The sequence below is a fragment of the Lathamus discolor genome, chromosome 3, assembly GCF_037157495.1.
Source record: "Lathamus discolor isolate bLatDis1 chromosome 3, bLatDis1.hap1, whole genome shotgun sequence".
NCBI lineage: Eukaryota > Metazoa > Chordata > Aves > Psittaciformes > Psittacidae > Lathamus > Lathamus discolor.
Window position 1 is genome coordinate 85,542,251 of NC_088886.1, and position 21,656 is coordinate 85,563,906.

Consider the following 21,656-nt stretch of genomic DNA (forward strand, 5'->3'; position numbering starts at 1 on the left):
GAGCCCGTTCTTCCTTCTATGTTTCCACAGTCCTGAGTGCTCTTTGCCCCTCTGTGTTCTGTGTGTCAGGGTGACAGTGGCTTTTGGTTGTGCTGTTTCCGTATGTGCCTCTGCATCCCTAAAGGAGAGAGTGGTGTTTGTCAGCAAGAGCTCTCTCATAAGTCCATAGTTTGGCTCCTTGCTGAGAGTGGTCCTCCTGAATGAAGAATGCTTGTCTAGAGAGGGCTCCCTGTTAGTCTGTCAGTGGTTTGCTTTCCTGCTTCTGCTTCCCGGTTGGCTGATTTCTGACTTTAGCACAGTCAAGTAAACTGGACTAATATCTTTAAAGCGCCTGAGGCGGCCGAGGAGGAAGAGCCAGAAGAGGAGGTGCCAGTGGTTGTTCCCCCAAAGCCTGTGGCAGTGCCCAAGAAACCTGAGGCAGCACCCAAGAAACCTGTGTCTGTGCCCAAGAAACCTGAGGCAGCACTCAAGAAACCTGTGGTTGTGTCCAAGAAATCAGAGCCTGTGGCTGTGCCAAAAATACCAGAGCCTGTGCCTGTCCTTAAAAAACATACAGTTCCTTCAGTTAAAGGTACATGGATCAGTCACTGAACCTCATTTTCTCTATTCTCGGAATGTTTTCACTTGTTTCATTTATGTATGCAGTGGTTAGGTATATGAGGGAATAATCTGTCAGTTAATATGTTATTTTTACATTTTTTCGTCTTATAGTTTTTAGTTGTTGTAATTTTAAGTGTTGTATGTATTTATTTATGTTTCACAAAATGATAATTTACTAATATCTTTAAAGCCTCTGAAGTGCCAGAAAGAGCTGTCCCCGAAGAGAAAGTGCCTCTCATAACACATAAAGAGCAAGAATTTAAAAAGCCAGGACCTCCTCCAACCAAAGGTATACATTGGCAGGAGACATTTTCTGAGAAGATATATTTTCTTTTGTCTCTTTTCTTTGCTTATAACTGAGTCTACAAAATGTGTCATGTGTACGTAGACTACCTTGGGAAAGACTGTTTGGAACACAAGTCTTTCATGGTTATGGCTGTTGTTACTCACCGTGATTTTCTGTGTTAGGTTTCCTTGTCTTTTTTATGTGTCATATGTACATTTATGTACCTGTCTGAAAATGAAACAATGTTTTTTAAAGTGCCTGAGGTGCCCAAGGAGCCTGTCCCAGAGGAAAAAGTACCTGTTGCTGTTCCTAAAATACCTGAACCAGTACCAAGTGAAGGTTTGTGCCATCATAGTTATTACTGTAAAGACAGTCTTGTTCTTCCAAACGTAAGCCTCAAAATAGATGTCCTTTTTTTCCTATTGTAATGTATGTAAATTTTTTCACTTAATATTTTAGATTATACCAGTCTATGTTTCATGTATCTACTATTGCATTTTCATATTTTGAATTAAAATATCAGTTTTAAAATCCAATATTTTCAAGTGACATAGGGTCCTACACAGGACATTCCTAACGAAGTGTGTTTCTCTTTAAGATAATAATAAATTCCCAATAAATTTGAGTCTCTTAAACCCTAGTATTTGTATTGCTATTATAATCTTAAATTAATTGAGAGCATTGAAGCTTTTATTCTTTCCAGTTACAATGACTCACCCACAGATTTAAAGTGTAGTTTATGTTGTACACATAAAAAAATTATCCTTCAGAAAACCCCGACTCATTCTCTTATAGAAAGAGAGTAGTTTTTCAAGAACATGCATTAACTGCAAAGGTAACAGATACTGAATTATTACTTATCTAACATGTTTTTGTTGGTGTCAGTTGTGGTAGCTTTCTTTTCAGTAATATGTACACAATTATTCATGTGAAATCTTATCACTGGCTGCTTACACAAATTGTCAATATTCTTTAAAGAATATGAAATCATAAAGGACATTGAGCTTGAGGAAGAAGAAATTCCAGTTGCAGAAGTAGAAGAACCTTTACCAGTTGAAGGTATACAAAGTACCTACCTAGAGGCTGCTGGACACCTTTCTTTCATTTCCTTTCATTTCCTTTCATTTAATTTCATATGCAGTAGTGTTCTTGCTCTGTCATTCTTCAAACATGTACCTGTACATTGCAGGTCTCTGCATAATTCTTCTGTTCTCATTTCTGCTTTGGAAATTAGTTGTGATTTCTTAATTCTAAGGACAATATACAGATTATTCTAAATGTTTTCACTTTGTTTTGTGTCAACAAGAGTCTTCCTGTCATGTGGCTTCCCACCTCTGTTCTCATGTTATTAATATGCTTTTTTAACTCAGCTTGGATGTTACTGTGTGCATGCTACAAAGCAGTAGCCTAAGGTTCCTTCATACTCCCATTGAATTCAATGAGATTTTCCCACTGACTTCATTGAAAGGGAAAATTACCATCTTTACATGTGTACATTACTCTTCACATAACTGCTTATGGTCGTAAAATTATGCTAAATATACTTAATGTTATTCAAAGTGCCGCCACCTGAAAAGAAGATCCCTGAAAAGCGAAAACCACTACCACCACCTACTCCACCAAAAGAGGATATCAAATTGGCAAAAGAACTACTTAAAGGTATAATCATCTGAAGCCACAATTAACAGTGGGAACTCGAATAATCCTTTTAAGTTATACTGATGAATCTTGAAAAGCATGCTTTTGAACATACCACTCTGGGTATTTTGGGGATTTTTTTTTTTTTATTTCTTCTCCTTTCTTTTTGTTTTTCCTTCTTCCTTTCCTTCTTCCTTCCCTTCCCTTTCTTTTCCCTTTCCCCTACCCTTCCCTTTTCCTTTTTCTTTTTTTCTTTTTACTTTTTTCTTTTCTGTTCTTCTTTTATTTTTTTTTCTTTTCTATTTTCTTTTTTCTTTTCTTTTCTTTTTTCTTTTCTTTTCTTTTTTTTTCTTTTCTTTTCTTTTTTCTCTTCTCTACTCTTCTCTCCTCTCCCTTTCTTTTCTTTGTTTCTCTTTTCTTTTCTTTTTTCTTTTCTTTTCCTTTCTCTTTTCCTTTATCTTTTCTTTTCTTTTCTTTTCTTTTCTTTTCTTTTCTTTTCTTTTCTTTTCTTTTCTTTTCTTTTCTTTTCTTTTCTTTTCTTTTCTTTTCTTTTCTTTTCCTTTTCCTTTCTCTTTTCTTTTCTTTTCTTTTCTTTTCTTTTCTTTTCTTTTCTTTTCTTTTCTTTTCTTTTCTTTTCTTTTCTTTTCTTTTCTTTTCTTTTCTTTTCTTTTCTTTTCTTTTCTTTTCTTCTCTTTTCTTTTCTTTTCTTCTCTTTTCTTTTCTTTTTTCTTTTCCTTTTCCTTTCTCTTTTCTTTTCTTTTCTTTTCTTTTCTTTTCTTTTCTTTTCTTTTCTTTTCTTTTCTTTTCTTTTCTTTTCTTTTCTTTTCTTTTCTTTTCTTTTCTTTTCTTTTCTTTTCTTTTCTTTTCTTTTCTTTCCTTTCCTTTCCTTTTCTTTTTTCTTTTCTCTTTTCTTTTCTTTTCTTTTCTTTTCTTTTCTTTTCTTTTCTTTTCTTTTCTTTTCTTTTCTTTTCTTTTCTTTTCTTTTCTTTTCTTTTCTTTTCTTTTCTTTTCTTTTCTTTTCTTTTCTTTTCTTTTCTTTTCTTTTCTTTTCTTTTCTTCTTTTCTTTTCTTTCCTTTCCTTTCCTTTCCTTTCCTTTCCTTTCCTTTTCTTTTCTCTTTTCTTTTCTTTCCTTTTCTCTTTTCTTTTCTCTTTTCTTTCCTTTTCTTTTCTCTTTTCCCTTTCCTTTCCTTTCCTCTTTTCCCTTTCCTCTCCTCTCCTCTCCTCTCCTCTCCTCCCCTTCCCTTTCCCTTCCTTTTTCCTTTTCCTTTTCCTTTTTCTTTTCCTTTTCTTCTTTTCTTTCTTTTCTATTGCTTTAATGGTGCACCTTACTGATGCTGAATCCTTATGACTTTTTACTAGTGTTATGCCAAGTTAGTTTATATGGGTACTTTTTCAACAGTTACAGAAAAAAAATCAATTTATTAAAAAAAAATCTTAACCAAGTTAACACATTCTTCTATCTTTAACGTAATTCTTCTATCTTTAACATGTTCTTACAAATTAAAAGAATCCCCAGCAATAATTTGCTGGTGTTACTTTTGAATATTGATTTCAGACCAACTGTTCTTACATCATCTGACTGCTTCTAAACACTTAATCAGCCAAAATCTTAGCTATGAAGCTCTTGTCTTTCTATCAACAATATTAATCCTTTTTTTTTTTTTTAGGCAATTCTCCTTTTTTTTCTTTTTTTCCTAATCTTATTATGTGTGTTGTAAAATTCAAATAACTTTCTTTAAAGCTCCTGGATCAAGGAAGAAAGTTGTGACTGCAAAACCTGATGAACCTCCAAAATTGGAACCCCCACCTGCTAAAGGTGCTTAGCAAATATAAGAATCTTACTTAAATTAAGCCTCTCATGATCATAAAGTTGTTCTTGGTATCTACTTCTGTAATTTCCTCAGAACTATCAAAAAGCTGTCTATGTTAGATTATGCTCAACAGTGGACTCTAGTCTTGGATGTATATGTTCGTGTCCACTTTAATCTGCCATCATGCAATACAGTGAGATGCAAGAGACAGAATCACAGAAGCATGAGAGTTTTTATGAGTTTCTGTCACTTTTGTACATGCTCATTTGGTTGACTGCTTAGGGAAGAATAAAATATAATTTACTGTTTAAATATATGTATCATTGTTCAAACATACTTGGTTTATTATTTGTCTGAAATGTAGCATATTTTTGTGAGAGGACACTCCAAAGATGGAGATGAATTACAAATTGAGCAAGCCACTTTACAAGTACTCCCTTATATATTTCATATGTACTGGAGCTTAAGACAAGCTAAGCAGATAAGCAGTGAACACTTCTAAATGCTGTTCCAAGTTTATAAATTAAACTAACTGGATCCATACAAACATCAGGGATAGATATTTTGGATGAATAGATATGTAACATAAACGTGTAATGAAAGAGGAAATGGAGATAAAAATGTTACTATAACTCTTTGAATACATAACCTTTATAGTTTTGTCAAACCATGCTTCTCTTTTGATGATTTGTATGAAAGCTTCCTCTTACACATAAGCCTAGAAGACAACAGTATGCAAATAATATAGAATTATATTCTATTATTATAGTATTAAAAATATCAATTTCAATCTGTCAGTTTTACCTTTGCTTTTAATATTCAGGAGTGGACCAGCATTTGATTTGTGTGTTTGGAATGGTTAAGTGTTGCTTAGATCTTATTACTGTTATGAACCCATAATAAAATCTGTAATGATATTCTTTTAAGTGCCTGGACTTGTAAAGAAACCTCGCAAAATAATTCCCGAAGTTACTCCTCCACCAGAAGAAGTTGTTTTGAAGAAAGGTATAGTAACTTGTCTCTGTTTAAAAAATCCCCTGCCATATTAACATTGTTCACTATCCTCCTCTAAGCAACATTGGTTTATGTGTGTGGTATGCAAAATTAGACAAATAAAGTACTATCTGATGTCTGCTTCTTGGAGCAAGCCTTTATAGTTGCAGGTTTGGAGTGAGAATATCTGAAAATCTGTCAGATCTAAAGAATCTGTGATGAAAACAGAGCAGAACGCTGAAAATGTGGTTCCCTATAAATCTCTCCTGTTCTGTTAGAGTTGACAGTTTTCCACTGTCTTCAGCTACTGTACCCTTAAATATATTCCAGTGACAGAGTAAATATTAAAGTCACATATGTACCATCTGCATTCTTTTCTATGGTTTTCTTAGAAGTACTGCACAGATCACATAACCCTGTGCTATTATCGGACATCAATCTCCTTTCCTGGCAAAGTTTGGTGCATTCTCTTGCAGGGGGGTTGGACTAGATGATCTTTTTAGGTCCCTTCCAACCCTTGGGATTCTGTGATTCTGTGATTCTGAATCACTTCATGCTCAATTATTGCTTAGAAAAAGGAAGCACTAATTTGAATTCTCTTAGAAATACTACAGCAGGATGATTCATTCCTGTGTAACTTGAGCTTCAGATTTCAAGCATAATAAAATACAGATATTCACTTTTTCAGGTGGCAGTCTCATTAGATATGCAAGATGGATATCTGACAGGTCAAAAAAATTGAAATAAATAAAATGAAAAAGAGACATTATATAAATTCGGGCTCTCCAAATATAACACTTGAAGATTCAGTCTTGCTCTCTCACTGGAGTCAATAATAGTTAATAACTGTAGCTACAGTTATTAATGTATAATTCTGTATAGTAAGTCATCATTTAAATATAAGAAGTGTGTAATATTATAAGAAATTTTATTCTATCACTGACAGTCAGCATCTTTCTTCCCAGATGGACTTCTCTTTATAAAATTATCTCTTTGCTCTACATGAGTTTGAATTTTAAAAAGCTTTCAGAATAGTATCTTGGACAGTTAAAAGAGTATCTTCCATTTATATCAAACTAAATATTTTACATTCCTGTTTCTTCATAATTATTGATATATTTCAATCTTTTTTTGCTTGTTCACCGTCTTTTGTTTACCTGTGCTTTAAAACTGAAATTCCTTTTCTTTTAAAGTTCTTAGAAAGGAAAAAGAAGAGGAAGAACCTAAACCAGAAAAAGAACCTAAGCCAGAAGTTAAACCAATACCTACACCAGTAGAAAAAATTAAGAAACCTGAAGGTACTAATTTACATTCAAATCTATCCAGTAAAGTATAATTAAAAAAAAACCCTAAATCCAATTTTCAAGTAATGTTCACTGCAATTCAGAAATGAAAGTGAGATTTTGAATGATGGCTTGTGTTAATCTAATCGTTTAAATTAAAGCTTCTCTGAAAGCCTAACTAAACCCGACATCCACATTTGGGTCTGAATTCCGCATTTTGGAATTGCTTTTCAATCTTCACTGTTTATACAAGAGAATTCTACAAATATTTTATAATATTGATGAAAATATAACTACAGCGAAACAGCTAACCCAAGCATTCTTTTAGTTAACATATTTGTCCTGTTGTCTATTTAGTATTTCTATTGTATTCAAATCTCACTCTTAAAAGTATGTATTCCTGAATCTTATGAACATCTGAAACTGTTTATGTCTACAAAAATGAAAACTTTTAAATACATTGGAGATAATACATTTGGGGATTCAAGGTGGTTTAATATATCTTACAAAATAAAAATAATATTTTAAAGTCCCAGAGGTTCCTAAGAAGAAAACTGAGATACCTGAAATAAAAAAAGAGGAGAAATATGTGCCCAAACCACCAAAAGGTACAGATGCGTGGTGCTCTTTTTCTTTACGGCAGCAACTAAATTATATTCATTGCTGAATATCATGCTATATGAACCTAATGCATTACTATCAACCAGCCTGCCCATGACTAACGACTTTGCATTCTTCTGGATTTTTTGTTGTCTTCACTTCTTCAGTGCTTGAAAAATCTATCTTTATTCCATCGTATCTTGCTTTTCAAGAGTTTATCTCAAGTTAATTTCTTGCTTTCTGGCTAAATGAAATGTAGAAAATTAAATTATGTCTTTGATTAATTCTCTCTGTTGCTTCTAACTTTGACATTCAATGGGATTGCAAACAATGTACATTAACCTATTTGTAATTGTTGTGTTTGAAATGACAGAACCTAAGCAAGCAGCTATCCCACTTCCTGGGTCTGAACCTAAACCTGCAGTGGGTAAGAATTCTTTAGTCATTAATATCATTGAAGCCTTTCTTGTGAATCTAGTATTTTCCATTCAGAGACTTCTGGCTAAAAGGACATTCATAGACTCATAGAATACCAGGTTGACAAGATGGCCCAGTGCCCTGCCCAGCTGAGTCTTAGAAGTGTTCATACATTAAACAAATGTCTTTAGTATTGCTAAGACTAGAACTTGTACACAATCTACAGAACATTTTAAAGAACATCTTACTTTAAAAAAAAAATATTTATTAAAACAAATATATGAAAACCCTTTGGGGGTTTGTTGTTTTTTTTTTTCCTCTACAGCACTAAAATCTCCAAAACCAGCAGCAGAACCAGCACCAGCTGTTACTACTCCAGTGACAGTCCCAGTGGTTGGAAAGAAAGCAGGTATTTATGTTTATTCTATGCTATATATAGGGGTTTTCTCTCTAAGATACTAAATACCTCCAGGATAAAAGGAATGAAGACCTGTGCAATTACATAACTCATTCATTGCAGGAAGATTTGAGGTCCTATTCAAGGGTCTCCTTATTCCAGGCACTGTCACCTAATCTTAAAAATGTCTCTGATACACCATAGAGATCAATCTGTGCTCTTGTTCCTTGATGGTGATACATGTGCCTTTATTTATTGTCCTACTATGAAATCTGTGTATTCTGTTGATTCCTTCATGTGTTTTATTTCCTGATATATGTCTTGTGAACTCTGTCTTGTTTTTTCTATATAGAAGACAATTCTAAATTGTTTCTAAGCAGTTCTTGTGCTTGGTTTTCTGCTTTTAGTTTGTTATTGAGTCCGAGTAAAAGAGGCAGGGGGTGCTGAAGAACTAGAGTATTGCTACTTTCATTTGATATGTTTAGGACCCTTGATCATTCTCTGCCAAGAAAACAGGATTTTGAGTCCATTTCCTCTGAAGCACCCTGAGCTTGAGGTCCATTGTTATAGAGCTGATGTACATGCTGCTCACACATCATTCAAAGGATCTCAGGTTGTAATAGAGCTCAGGTCTCAAGTACTGGAGAAGCTTAATTATTCATATCTCTTGGCCATTTATTTAGTGATGTAGCCAGACCTGCTACATCTCCAAATGAAGTTAGGTATAACTAACTAATTTTATATAGGTGGCCAGATAGTCATTAGAAAGCTACTTTTAACCTTGATTGGATTTAAATTGACGAGCTTGCAGGACAATGCTCTATACCATAATAGTGGTTTACTTAGGTTTTCTGTACTGTTTGTGAGTACCTTTCTTATGTGATTGTATTGTAAGTTTCTGTTGTGTGGAGAAGAGATGTTCTATGTTCATTTTATTTCAGGTATAGCTGGAAATTTTGTCTTAAAATATACTGTTCCTGATGCTTATTCTTATGGATTTTAACTTTCTAAATTACCTGTGAAACCTTTGTAGCTGCAGAAAAGCCTGATGCGCCATCTGTACTAAAGCATAGAGGTAAAATGCCCCCAGTGGAAGAAGAAAAGCCTGAGACAGTTGTGTTAAAGAAGATTTTGGTTGAGAAACGCTTGCACGTAAAAGAGAGAGTAAGTCCTAAGGAGCCAGTTCTGCAAATTCAGACAGTAGAGCCACTTGAGTTTAAAATCTCACTGGAAACAGCTGATGGAATACTGAAACCAGAGGCAGATAAACAGGAGAAAGTGGCTCTTAAATATTTTATACTGGCTCCTGAAGAAGAGGAGTCAGAAATTACACCTATAGTTTCAAGAAAGACTACCTTTACAGGTGAGAAAACAGAAGTTGCAGTAGATAACAGTATTTATGCAAAGGATAAACCACCACTACCCGATGAAGAACTGAAACTGATTTCTATAGCATCTGAACATATGGAAAGAGATTCTGGAGAAGAAAAAGGGGAGAAAATTAAATTGGTTGTTCATAGGGAAGGTGCTATAGAGGAAGTCTCTGACAAGTTTAGCATTCTGCAGGAAGGAAAGATTCCTGTGCATGAAAAAGAAGAGGAAATTGAGTCAACTTATGTACCTAAACATATGCCTAGAGAGTCGCATGAGCCCAGGGACCAGAAAAGACTTCTAGTAAAAGACAGTAATTCAAAAATCAGTTTGCAACTTGAAGAATTTCCCACTAAATATAAAACTTCCTTTGTAAAGGGTATCACAGAGGCAGGAATAGCTGAAACTCCTCTGCTGATAAGTGAAGAGGAGAGAGGAAGTTCTATCCTGGAGAAATCTGAAGTTCTTCCTGGAGAATCCGTGAAGGAGCTTGGCGTACAAAGTAAAGCTCAGTGGATGAAGAAATCTGGCACTGTAGGAGTGGAAATGCCTGTAGATAAGATTTTTAATAAAGAAGAAAAGAAAATTGAAGTTATTCAAGCTAATGAGAAAGATGGGAATCTGGACATCATATCAGCAGAACTACATTCCTTAGACTTGTCTGAGGTGACTGAATCAGCAGAGAGAAAAAGTATTGTCCTAGAACACCCCACTGAAGATGAGGATGTTTCCAGAGGAAAAGTACACATAATCTATAAACCATCTGTTCTTAAGCCAGAAAGAGTGGAAAGGAAAGCAAGAGAAAAATATTCTCCAGAGAAAGGAGAAGTTCATTATGAGAAAGATTCAGGACAATTGTTGACTGAGAAAGCACTCCTAGGTGATAATAAAACACACAAAAAAATTATACCAGAGAAGGAAGAGAAAACTCTTTTTAGCACCCCCTTCAAAAAAGACAAAATTATACAGTCAAATGCCCCTGAAAAGCTGCCTGTGGAAAAAGAAGAATTTGGTACAATTACAGGAGAAGGAAGTGAAGCTTCCATAGGAGAACATGAAGAAGGAGTCAGAGATGAAATGGTTGACAGATCTGAGTCAGTAAAGAGAATTCAGCCACCAGGGAATCAAGTTGACAAACAGTTTCAAGACGTTAATATAATTGAAGATGGACATAAAGAAACTCCAGCTCTCAAAAGCAGCAAATTAAAAATGGAAGAAAAGGAATCTTCTTTGACTATGGAAGAAGTAAAGCTTTCAGGAGAAGAGTTTCCAGTGACAGAAGGTAAATTAGATGCAAAAACATCAGCTAAACATGGCACTGGAATGAAAACATCTGTTACCATGAAAAAGGAGAAGGGAAAGCTTTCAGACAAAATACCATCAAGCAAGGGAATCCCTGCAAGTGGAGAAGTTACTTACTCCTCAAGCATAGGTAAGATAACTTCCAGGAAAGGAGAAGGAGATAAAGAATTCCAGAAATCAGAACCTGCTCACATGAAGGAGCAGGCCATTAAACTTCTGAGTGAGAACAGGAATTTGGATGCATCTGTGGAACCCCATGAAGTTCTGGATGTTCCTGCAAAGTCTCGTGCAAAGCGAGGTGAGGAAGACCTCTGCCAAATTCTTCTACAAAGTGCTTGTTCTATTTGTTTCAGGAGAATATCATTTTCATTTTCCATTGTGATGTTTTCTTTCTTTAACACTGTTCACATTTCCATCTAGTCTGTTAGCTGGCTGTATTGGCGTTCAGCCGCTCTTGACATGTTTGTCTTACCTGTCTGTTCATACACCTGTGTGATCAATGTTCATTGTCTTAGTCTTATACTTTCATATGACTGCATAAATCATGCTGTGTACCATTATCTTCTCAGAAAACTCGCAAACTCACACATTTTTTCTAGTATTCATTTTTCCATCCACCGCAATAAAATCTGTCCCGCATTTCATTCATACCATTCTCCCATTAAAATATGTTTTCTATTTCCTTTCACAGAAGATGATAAAAATCACCATAGCATGGGAATTACTTTCAAAAGTCTGAGATGATTCATCACAAGTTGGGAAACTAACAGAACATCCCTCACTTGTGAAAATAATGTATTGTCCTGAAATATGTATTAAATATATACTACTTATATTTTTGTTGTCTTCATTAGTAACTGTGTGTGCTTCTTCTAAAAAAAACACCATATAATTTGTAATAGATACTTAAGCTACTTTGGTTGACAGGTGGCTATTGATCAAGGGCCTGAATGTGAGTAAAGTTTCAGAGAATGGCAGAATTTTACAAAATAGTGGGCAAGACAATAGATTGAGGAAGTAGATGCTCTTAGCTGCCTTTCATTCGCCACTGCTGAATATGTCTTTCACATGTTTCAAGATACTGAACTCATCACTAAGATATAGACAGTATATGGTGTATAAGTGCATACATATATTAATATCTTCCTCCCTTTGAATGTGTATATACCTAAGGAAGAGAAAATCGAATTTGTAAAATAATTTTTGTCTTAATTTTAGTTAACTTTATCTTAATTTATTGAACTAGATTCCTAATAATATTGCTGTTCTACTTCAGAGGCCAAGACACCAAAAGAAGAAACTCCAAAGGGTATCAGTCCAGTCAAAGGTAGGATACTACAATCAATACCTACAAGCAAAAGCAATAAATTAGGATTAGTTTATTAATTTCTGAATTCTAATTGCAGCCAAGAAGACACCTTCACCAGCAGATGCAGAAAGAAGGAAACTCAGGCCAGGCAGTGGCGGCGAAAAACCTCCTGAAGAGCCTCCATTCACTTACCAACTCAAGGCTGTACCACTGAAGTTTGTCAAGGAGATGAAAGATATAGTGCTAACAGAAGCTGAGTCTGTTGGGTCTTCTGCAATCTTTGAAGTCCTTATTTCACCATCCACTGCAATTACCAGCTGGATGAAAGACGGAAGTAACATTCGAGAGAGCCCAAAGCACAAGTTTATTGCTGATGGCAAAGATAGGAAGCTGCATATTATTGACGTCCAGCTGTCAGATGCTGGTGAATATACTTGTGTATTACGACTGGGCAACAAAGAGAAGACCTCTACAGCCAAACTCATTGTTGAAGGTATTCCCTATTTCAAGTTTATCAATAATTTAAACACTAGCTACTCTTTAAGCTGGAAGTACTGGTACGTAGTAAATTACAGTGGTGGTAGATTCTCCCTTTTGTTTCCATCAATCATTACACATGCTGATTTAATATGTAAGGCATTTCTGCATCACAACTTCTGTATGTAAATGAGACAAACAAAAATTCTGTGTTTCCCACAGAACTCCCAGTACGGTTTGTGAAACCTCTTGAAGAAGAAGTCACTGTGGTTAAAGGCCAGCCACTGTACTTGACATGTGAACTTAACAAAGAAAGAAGTGTGGTCTGGAGAAAGGATGGGAAGATCATCAAAGATGTGCCTGGGAAATTTGCTCTGGGCATTATTGGTTTGTCACATACCCTCATGATCACTGATTCAGATGATGCTGATGCTGGCACTTACACTGTTACCGTTGAAGGCACTGAGCTCTCATGCTCATCTTGTGTTAAGGTAGTAGGTAAGCAATCAAAATCCTGTTCTCCTTTCTCTTTATAATATTTGGGCTGTTTTAAAATTAGGAAAGCTTTTCCTCGTAATACAATATAAATGAACAGATAAGATATTTACGGTTACTAAAAGCTTGTTGTAATACAAAATCTGTAAGGTCTATTTCTTCTGTTTATGACCCTTGTATTTTTAGTAGAAGTCTGCTAAGCTGTACTTTTATGTAACTTTTGGTCATGCAGAAGTGATAAGAGACTGGTTAGTAAAACCCATAAGAGACCAGCATGTGAAACCGAAAGGAACAGCTACATTCACCTGTGACATTGTCAAGGATACACCAAACTTTAAATGGTTTAAAGGAGATGAGGAAATCCCTGCTGAACCCACTGACAAGACAGAAGTCTTGAAAGAGGGAAATAAAATTTTCCTGAAAATCAAGAATGCTGGCCCTGCTGATGTTGGGGAATATTCAGTGGAAGTTGAAGGTCGCAGGTACCCAGCAAAACTGACCCTTGGAGGTAAGGGTGCTTTTATTTCTATTATATTGAATCAGCTCATAGGCCAATGTTCAAAAACCTCTAAACAATCAAACAAAAAAAGTAACCTAAATTATTATAAAGCTCTGTCAAAACTTGATCTAGTTATGTATGCGTTCATTTGTACATTCTAGAACGTGAAGTTGAACTTCTGAAACCATTAGAGGATGTTACCATTTACGAAAAAGAAACAGCAAACTTTGATACAGAAATATCTGAGGATGATATTCCTGGTGAATGGAAGCTGAAAGGAGAAATCCTGAGACCCTCACCTGTAAGCATCCTTACCACAAAATTTATTTAAATTAAACACTGTGAACAGGTTGAGTATTTATGGTAAGATCCTTGCAGGTCTGCCATTACTACTCAGTCCAGAATGTAGAAAGGCTAAGCAGTCTGGTAATTAAAAAAACTCTCTAATTAAAATGTAAAAAAAGTTCTCTAAGTAAGAATTATATTCTATTACAGTTAAGTTTTCTCAAAGGATTGCAGCACATTATTCAGAAAATAATAAAAATATCCTGCACACATTGCTATGAATTATGCTGACATTCAACAGAAATATGCTTCAGGGTTTATTATTGAGGGAAAGTGTTAACTTTCCTTGAAAAGCAATTCTAATCTTTCTAGCTGACTTTTAACATGTTTCTAGAACCCCTTTATTAAAACCACCTAGCAGTAAGTCTTTAGCATTGTATTTACAGATTGTATTTTATTCTATCTTCAGACATGTGAAATCAAAGCTGAAGGAGGAAAACGCTTCCTAACCTTGCACAAAGTAAAGTTAGAGCAAGCTGGTGAAGTCCTTTACCAGGCACTTAATGCAGTTACTACAGCTATCCTGACTGTGAAAGGTATAATGCACCATGGAATATGATACCAACTTAAACAAAGTTCACATTGAGCACATTACAAGCTATATGTTCTGCTTTGCTTCCAGAAATTGAACTGGACTTTGCTGTGCCCCTAAAAGATGTTACTGTCCCTGAGAGGCGCCAAGCAAGGTTTGAATGTGTCCTTACCAGAGAAGCCAATGTTATATGGTCTAAGGGCACTGATATACTCAAGATCGGAGAAAAATTTGACATCATTGCAGATGGAAAGAAGCATATTCTTGTAATCAATGATTCTCAGTTTGATGATGAGGGAGAATACACTGCTGAAGTTGATGGCAAGAAGAGCACAGCAAGACTGTTTGTGGAAGGCAAGTGTCTTCTTTAATAAAAGAAAAAAATAAAAAATGGATTAAGAATGTATCTTTTAGAACCACATTGGCCTTTTTCTGATGGTATTTATGTGTCTACAGGTGTGAGGCTGAAGTTCATCTCACCTCTACAGGATCAAACAGTGAAAGAAGGGGAAACAGCTCACTTTCAGTTTGAGCTTTCTCATGAAGACATGCCAGTGAAATGGTACAAAAATGACAAAAGACTCCACACAAGCAGAACAGTTTTCATGACTTCAGAAGGCAAAGTTCATAAACTAGAACTTAGAGAAGTAACACTTGATGATATCTCCGAAATAAAGGCTGTAGTCAAGGACTTGAACACACAAGCAAACCTGAAAGTCTTAGGTGATTACATAAATAATTTTAAATTTTATATAATATTAATAAAAAACTTATAAGCAGAAAGTGACAAAATATTGATGTTCTAGTAAATTCATATTACTAATTTACCACTTCATATCCACTATGCCTTTTGTAGAGGCTGATCCATATTTCACTGTGAAATTACAAGACTACAGTGCTGTGGAGAAAGACGATATTAGTCTGGAGTGTGAACTTAGCAAAGATGTACCAGTAAAATGGTACAAAGATGGTGAAGAACTAGTAGCTTCCAACAGAATTTCCATGAAAACAGATGGCTTGCGCCGCATCCTGAAGATCAAGAAGGTTGCAGAGAGTGATAAGGGTGTTTATGAGTGCGACTGTGGAACTGACAAGACAGCTGCTAATGTCAGCGTTGAGTGTAAGTTATCACACCTTGCCTCAGGGAAAGTACTCAAACCTTTGTAAAACAGTATAGACAGACACTTTCTAGATTACAACACCAAAAATTGTACCTTTAGAAAACATGCAGTTATGATGAATAGCTGAAATATCTAGATTTACAATTATTAAGAGTATTTATGAGAGGCAAAATATCTTAAGATATATAAATGGCAGTTGTGAAGACAGTGATGATCAATTATTCTGTATGTCCATGTACAATCAGGAAAAGAAAAGCAGTTAGTTTAATTCACTGTAACAGATATCTACGTTAATTATGACGAAAAATATTCTTACAAAAAATAACTGAACTTTCATATATATCTTGTGGTTTAAACCCAACTGAAACCAGGACAACACATTATAGAAGGAGGTTGTAGACTGCCCAAACTTGCATCTTTTTAAAAAGAGGTTAGACAAATGTTTATCAGTGATAGCATTTGAATGTGCCAAAGAAGGGATAGGAAGAGAGTTTAGATGCTTTCCAGTATTACCTTTCTATGATACAGAATGAGTGAGTAAACAGATGTGAACTTCTAGTGTTTCTTTTTCATTTTAGCTCGCTTAATCAAAGTGGAGCGCCCACTTTATGGAGTGGAAGTATTTGTTGGTGAAACAGCACGTTTTGAAATTGAAATTTCTGAGCCTGATGTCCATCCTATATGGAAGCTAAAAGACGAAACACTAACACCTTCACCTGTAAGGTTTCTTCTTTATTTTTAGACCACAGTTTACACCAGAAAAAAAAATGAAAGGCAGCTTCTGAATGGTTTCTTAGAGTAGTCTAAGAATATTCTAATATGTGTGTATGGCAATGTTTCTTTACCACCAGGACTGTGAAATCATTGAAGACGGGAAGAAGCATACTCTTGTCCTTCATAACTGCAAACTTGATATGACTGGAGAAGTATCTTTCCAAGCTGCTAACGTTAAAAGTACTGCTAATCTGAAAGTGAAAGGTACAGTCTTCACTTTGCCAATATTTCCACACATATCTTAGGGCATTAGAGCAAATCTAGCAGCATAAAGGTCTATATAAACCTAGCTCTGAGCTGAAAGTGTTCTTCTTTGATTTCAGAATTGCCTCTCATCTTTATCACTCCACTGAGTGATGTAAAGGTCTTTGAGAAAGATGAAGCCAAGTTTGAATGTGAGACATCCAGAGAACCTAAGACTTTCCACTGGTTGAAAGGAACGGAAGAGATCACTCCAGATGAAAGATATGAAATTATTTCAGATGGAACAAAGCATGCTCTGATTATTAAATCTGCTGCCTTTGAGGATGAAGCTAAATACATGTTTGAAGCTGAGGATAAGACAACAAGTGCCAAGCTAATTATTGAAGGTTTGCCTGACTTTGGCTTTCTAGGAAAGATTTCCACCATACTCCTTGGATAGTTTTTATTTATGACATTGTTGTGAATTACATGTTTTGTTGTTACAGGTATCCGCCTGAAATTCATTACCCCTCTCAAGGATGTAACAAAAAAGGAGCGAGAAACTGCAGTTTTCACTGTGGAACTCTCCCACGAAAATATCACTGTTGTCTGGTTCAAGAATGACCAGCGATTACATACAAGCAAAGTGGTTTCAATGACAGATGATGGCAAATTCCATTCACTCACGATCAAAGATCTTACTATTGATGATACTTCTCAGATTAGAGTGGAAGCTATGGACAAATCATCAGAAGCTAAACTCACTGTTCTTGGTAAGAATGCCCCACAGAATTTACATGTTGTATGTTATCAGAAGAGTCTTACTAATGAAAAATGGTGATCAGAAAATACTAGGGTTGGTTTTGGTTTGCTTTGGTGTGTGAGTGTTTTTGGTTTTTTGTTTGTTTGTGGGTTGGGTTTGTTTGGGGTTTTGGGGTTTTTTTTCATTATTTATTTGGATTAATCTATATTTTAATTTTTGACTGGTTTACAATTTGTTTGTCTTTGGGTCTCCATTTCCCCATTCAGAAAGAATAAATAAAATAACTTTAAAATTTCATGTAACTGTTGCAAAATTACCTGTTAGATATTTAAACATTGCTCTGAAACTCCTACAGCACGAAAGCAGTGTTTTCAATAGTATTAGTAATACACTGAATTGTTTCTTAGGCATTTGTTGTTTACTCTTTTTGCAACAGAACTGTGTAATATTTGTAACAACTATATGCAGGGACTAAACAAGAAATGTATTTTATGGTAAGAATTAATTGTCTCTTCTGAAAGACTAAAGCTTCAGACTGAATCATCTTAATCTTTGCTTGCAGAGGGAGACCCTTACTTCACTGGGAAGTTGCAGGATTACACTGCTGTAGAGAAAGATGAAGTAATCTTACAATGTGAAATCAGCAAAGCAGATGCTCCAGTGAAATGGATGAAGGATGGCAAACCAATTACTCCATCAAAGAATGTTGTTATTAAGGCTGATGGTAAAAAACGAATCCTTATCCTCAAGAAAGCATTGAAGAAAGACATTGGACAGTACACTTGTGACTGTGGTACTGATCAAACCTCTGCGAAACTCGATATTGAAGGTACAGCTATTTTACTGGGCTGCTCTGTAGGAAAGATCTTTTGTGGTCTGTTGGAGACTGAGGGAATCAATCACTTTTTTTTTTTCTTTTTTTCCCTCCAGACCGAGATATTGAGATTATACGTCCACTATACAGTGTGGAGGTGATTGAGACAGAGACTGCCCGTTTTGATATTGAAATCTCTGAGGAAGGTGTTCATGGCAACTGGAGGTTAAAAGGAGAACCCCTGACTGAATCAGCTGTAAGCAAATATTTCAGGATGTTTCTTACGTGTGTCTCAAAAAATTGTGGGGAGGAAGTGTGAGGGAGAAGAAGGTGGCTGCAGAAATAAAGTGAAATCCCAGGAACTAAGTGAACTTACTTAGAACTGCTTTCAGTAAGGACCACATTAATAACTTTTAAAATGTAATATAAAATTAATCAAAAATGTTGCATAAAATATCAGAATAATAAATTATTTTACATAAGTAAGTACATTCTCTGTTGCTGTTCCCTAATAATATGTATCCAAAGAGCAAAGACCTCATGGAATTCACTTAAACATAATGGCTTTTAAAAATACAAACTTTGGATTGTCTTCATTTACTTTTGGTTTTTGAGCTATGGTTGGTTTAAATAGACATAGAACACATTTTCAAACTCTTTTCCATTAGTATGATGGCAAAAATAGATTTTAAAGTGTATAAGGCTTAATCAAATATTCTTAATTCTTTGCTGGAAGGATCTGAAAAGTTAAGAAACAGTGCAATCATGACTAACAATAATTTCACAATTCTTTAATGTAACAGTAAATAACATTATGAGTAAATCACGAAGATTAGAAGTTCCATGAAAATCAGTGTCTTGATAAGAGAACAAGACCCTTCTCAAGTAAAGGTCACAGTGCAGTCTTGGAAACTTCTAGTTCCCTTGGGCCTCTGACTGTTCTACACATGGATATATTGGCTAGTTAATTAGCACATATTATTCACCAACACAAGTGTGTTGTCTCTGTCCCTTTCCTTCTAAACAGAAGCAGACTGTATCAGGAATGAACTTTGAAAGGAAAGGCGTATGAATGAAAGTTTATAAGGTACATTGCAAGTGGCAGTGGGCCTAAGTGTTGTGAATGGAGGAGGAGATAACCTATGCATGGTAGGAGAAGTAAGGGCTCTTGTGCAACACACGGAAAAAAGATACTGAAAAATTATTTTCACTTCTCTTGTTGCAGGAATGTGAAATCAAGGAGGAAGGAAAAAAGCACTTCCTTACACTGTACAATGTACGCTTAGATCAAGCTGGTGGAGTAGACTTCCAAGCAGCAAATGCCAAATCCGGTGCTCACCTCCGAGTGAAACGTAAGTGTCTTTCAAACTGAAATGAATTAATCTGGTGAAAACAAGGTACTTGTTGCCTCTTGGAATTGGTGGACAAATCTCAATAATTCATTGAACCGACAGCAATTCTTTCCAGAACAACAACTGCAGGATTAACTATTCAAGCCACCTTAATTTTTTAGTTAAGGAATTTCTTGTATGTTTTTTAATCTTGTGCATAGTTTATTCATACAGGGGGAGTAAAAATAAGGAGATGGCCTTGAAGGCTGCTATTATTACACAATCAAAGTTTTACAGGCAAAGGCTTTGCTGCATAGAAGCATGTTAACCTGAAAGGATGAGATCACAGTGATATCTAGGGATAAGGTTAAGAGTTTGATGGGCAGAGACAGGCTACACAGTTGAAGACCACTTGTTTCACACTCCAATCCTAGCCCTCGCTATTTTGGAAAACACATGCCTTATCTAGTAAGAGGCATGCAAGGCTTGGCAGGGAGACAGATGCACAGCAACTTTCCTGCTGACCTTGTTCAGTTTAAAGAAACACGCTCTGCAAATAGGAAATTTTAGGTGACCAGCCCTCCCCCTAAAAACCCCTGGTGGCCTCTTCTATTTAGGGAATTTAAAGAGTGGCATTGCGATGTCTGTCTCTCTTGAGGGAAGCCACCATGGAGATTAGTACATAAGGGAAGCAGCTCTCTCTTGGGTAGAAGAAACTAATCTGAAAATTATGTCTTCTTACCAAGCTCGAGTAATTGGCTTGCTGAGACCCCTCAAGGATGTAACAGTGACAGCTGGGGAATCAGCAACCTTTGACTGCGAACTCTCTTATGAGGGAATTCCAGTAGAGTGGTTCCTGAAAGGAAAGAAACTGGAGCCCGGTGAAAAGGTAAAGAAACTAAACTTTCTGTTTCCTCATGTTTCCTCCTTCTTCCTGTCTTTCGACTCTCTTTCCCTTCTTTCTCATTTACTCTCTTAATCAGAAGTATTAAGGTACAGCTGTATATACATACAGTAGTGCTGTTGTGTGAAATAGTAAATTCTCACTAAATCAGATATAGCTTTTTTTTTTTTCCTCCAAAAATTACAGTATTCTGGAATACCACAAGCATTTATTGTACAAAGGGAAACAAAGGTTCCAAAATATCAATCATTACAATGATGATTTTGTGCCCGATTCTGTCAGGATTACTGAATTATTTTTGTCCAGGTAAATTGTAGTTACACTGAGAGGATTTTGAAAGTTACTATCAGGAAATGTTTTTTTTTTCCTCCTGAATTCTGAGTTGCAGTCCAGTCCTGCATATAAGGGGATTAAGAGTCAAATTACATTTCAGGCATTTGTTCTGGCTCTCCAGATAACTTTCTGGGCAGATTTGCTTGTCAAGCACTTCTCACTAGCTAATTTTAACCCTTCATCAAGTGCTGGCTCTTAACTCTGAGATCTGAGCAGCCTGGAATGCAGTCAGTTTAAAGATAATAATAGGAGAAATACATAAAGAAGCACATTAAAAAACATGAAACATAAATGTATATAACTGGTTTTAAGACTTCTTTTTCACATACTAGGCCAAGAGAAATAATACAAACTGGAAACCTCAGTCAAAGCAACCTTTAAAGGCATTACACAACTTAGCAGAGTTTCAGAACCTGCAATAATGTTGCTAATATTTTTGTACAGATATTTTTTTTTTCTGTTAAATACAGTTTTTAGCGTATTATTTTCAGGTTTTATTTGATCTTCCCAAGCTTCACCAAATTTGCCTAAATGAAAAATATTTCATTCAAAAAAATAGAATATGGAAATAGGAAAAAAAAATTTATCATGCTGATAGGCGACCCTATTGCAGTATTTAACGGCAGATAAAATTGAAACTCAGCAGATGACACTAATAATTCAAGGTAATTGCTTCTCAAGTCTAGGAATAAAAATATAGAAAGCTATTGATCAGTACCATGGCTTGATTGTTATTACTGTCTAGCAAGGAAAATGTTATATGTTCAATATTCTGTATGATGGGAAATTATTTTCTGCTTACCTGTCTGAGCTATCATTTCAATTACATGAAAAAAAAAAAAATCCAGATTTCATTCAGTTTAAACATACAGTCAAAACTGTCACTTGACTTCACTTGAAATTTTATCAAGAAGAAATCCAGAGTAAACCATATTTTTACTTGATGTATCACTTTCTGCCCGTTTAAAATAGCCTCTTGAAACACTTCTGCTATAGTTGTCAAGAATCAATTTAATTGTACAAGTTTTTAATTTCAGCTGGTTTCAATTCAAACCATTATTTTACCTCTGTGACTGG

The 21,656-nt window shown here is 35.4% G+C and overlaps 2 protein-coding genes across 6 annotated transcripts in view; both read left to right on the forward strand.

The window, feature by feature from the left end:
- TTN (titin) overlaps window positions 1-21,656 on the forward strand; it is a 247,435-nt gene that overhangs the window by 131,060 nt on the left and 94,719 nt on the right. For all 5 annotated transcript variants that reach the window (XM_065670238.1, XM_065670240.1, XM_065670239.1 and 2 more), the window contains 23 exons: window positions 4,267-4,341; window positions 5,264-5,341; window positions 6,523-6,627; window positions 7,143-7,220; window positions 7,586-7,639; window positions 7,955-8,038; window positions 11,976-12,026; window positions 12,106-12,501; window positions 12,708-12,983; window positions 13,213-13,488; window positions 13,641-13,780; window positions 14,234-14,360; window positions 14,447-14,710; window positions 14,813-15,079; window positions 15,213-15,476; window positions 16,056-16,195; window positions 16,329-16,455; window positions 16,575-16,841; window positions 16,941-17,207; window positions 17,760-18,026; window positions 18,128-18,267; window positions 19,237-19,363; window positions 20,089-20,231. In XM_065670238.1, coding sequence (XP_065526310.1) covers window positions 4,267-4,341; window positions 5,264-5,341; window positions 6,523-6,627; window positions 7,143-7,220; window positions 7,586-7,639; window positions 7,955-8,038; window positions 11,976-12,026; window positions 12,106-12,501; window positions 12,708-12,983; window positions 13,213-13,488; window positions 13,641-13,780; window positions 14,234-14,360; window positions 14,447-14,710; window positions 14,813-15,079; window positions 15,213-15,476; window positions 16,056-16,195; window positions 16,329-16,455; window positions 16,575-16,841; window positions 16,941-17,207; window positions 17,760-18,026; window positions 18,128-18,267; window positions 19,237-19,363; window positions 20,089-20,231 — 4,013 coding nt within the window. The remainder of the gene's footprint in view (window positions 1-4,266; window positions 4,342-5,263; window positions 5,342-6,522; window positions 6,628-7,142; window positions 7,221-7,585; window positions 7,640-7,954; window positions 8,039-11,975; window positions 12,027-12,105; window positions 12,502-12,707; window positions 12,984-13,212; window positions 13,489-13,640; window positions 13,781-14,233; window positions 14,361-14,446; window positions 14,711-14,812; window positions 15,080-15,212; window positions 15,477-16,055; window positions 16,196-16,328; window positions 16,456-16,574; window positions 16,842-16,940; window positions 17,208-17,759; window positions 18,027-18,127; window positions 18,268-19,236; window positions 19,364-20,088; window positions 20,232-21,656) is intronic.
- LOC136011124 (uncharacterized) lies at window positions 9,107-11,953 on the forward strand. Its single transcript, XM_065672800.1, has 2 exons — window positions 9,107-10,997; window positions 11,946-11,953. The coding sequence occupies exons 1-2, from the start codon at window positions 9,107-9,109 to the stop codon at window positions 11,951-11,953; spliced, it is 1,899 nt and encodes a 632-aa protein (XP_065528872.1).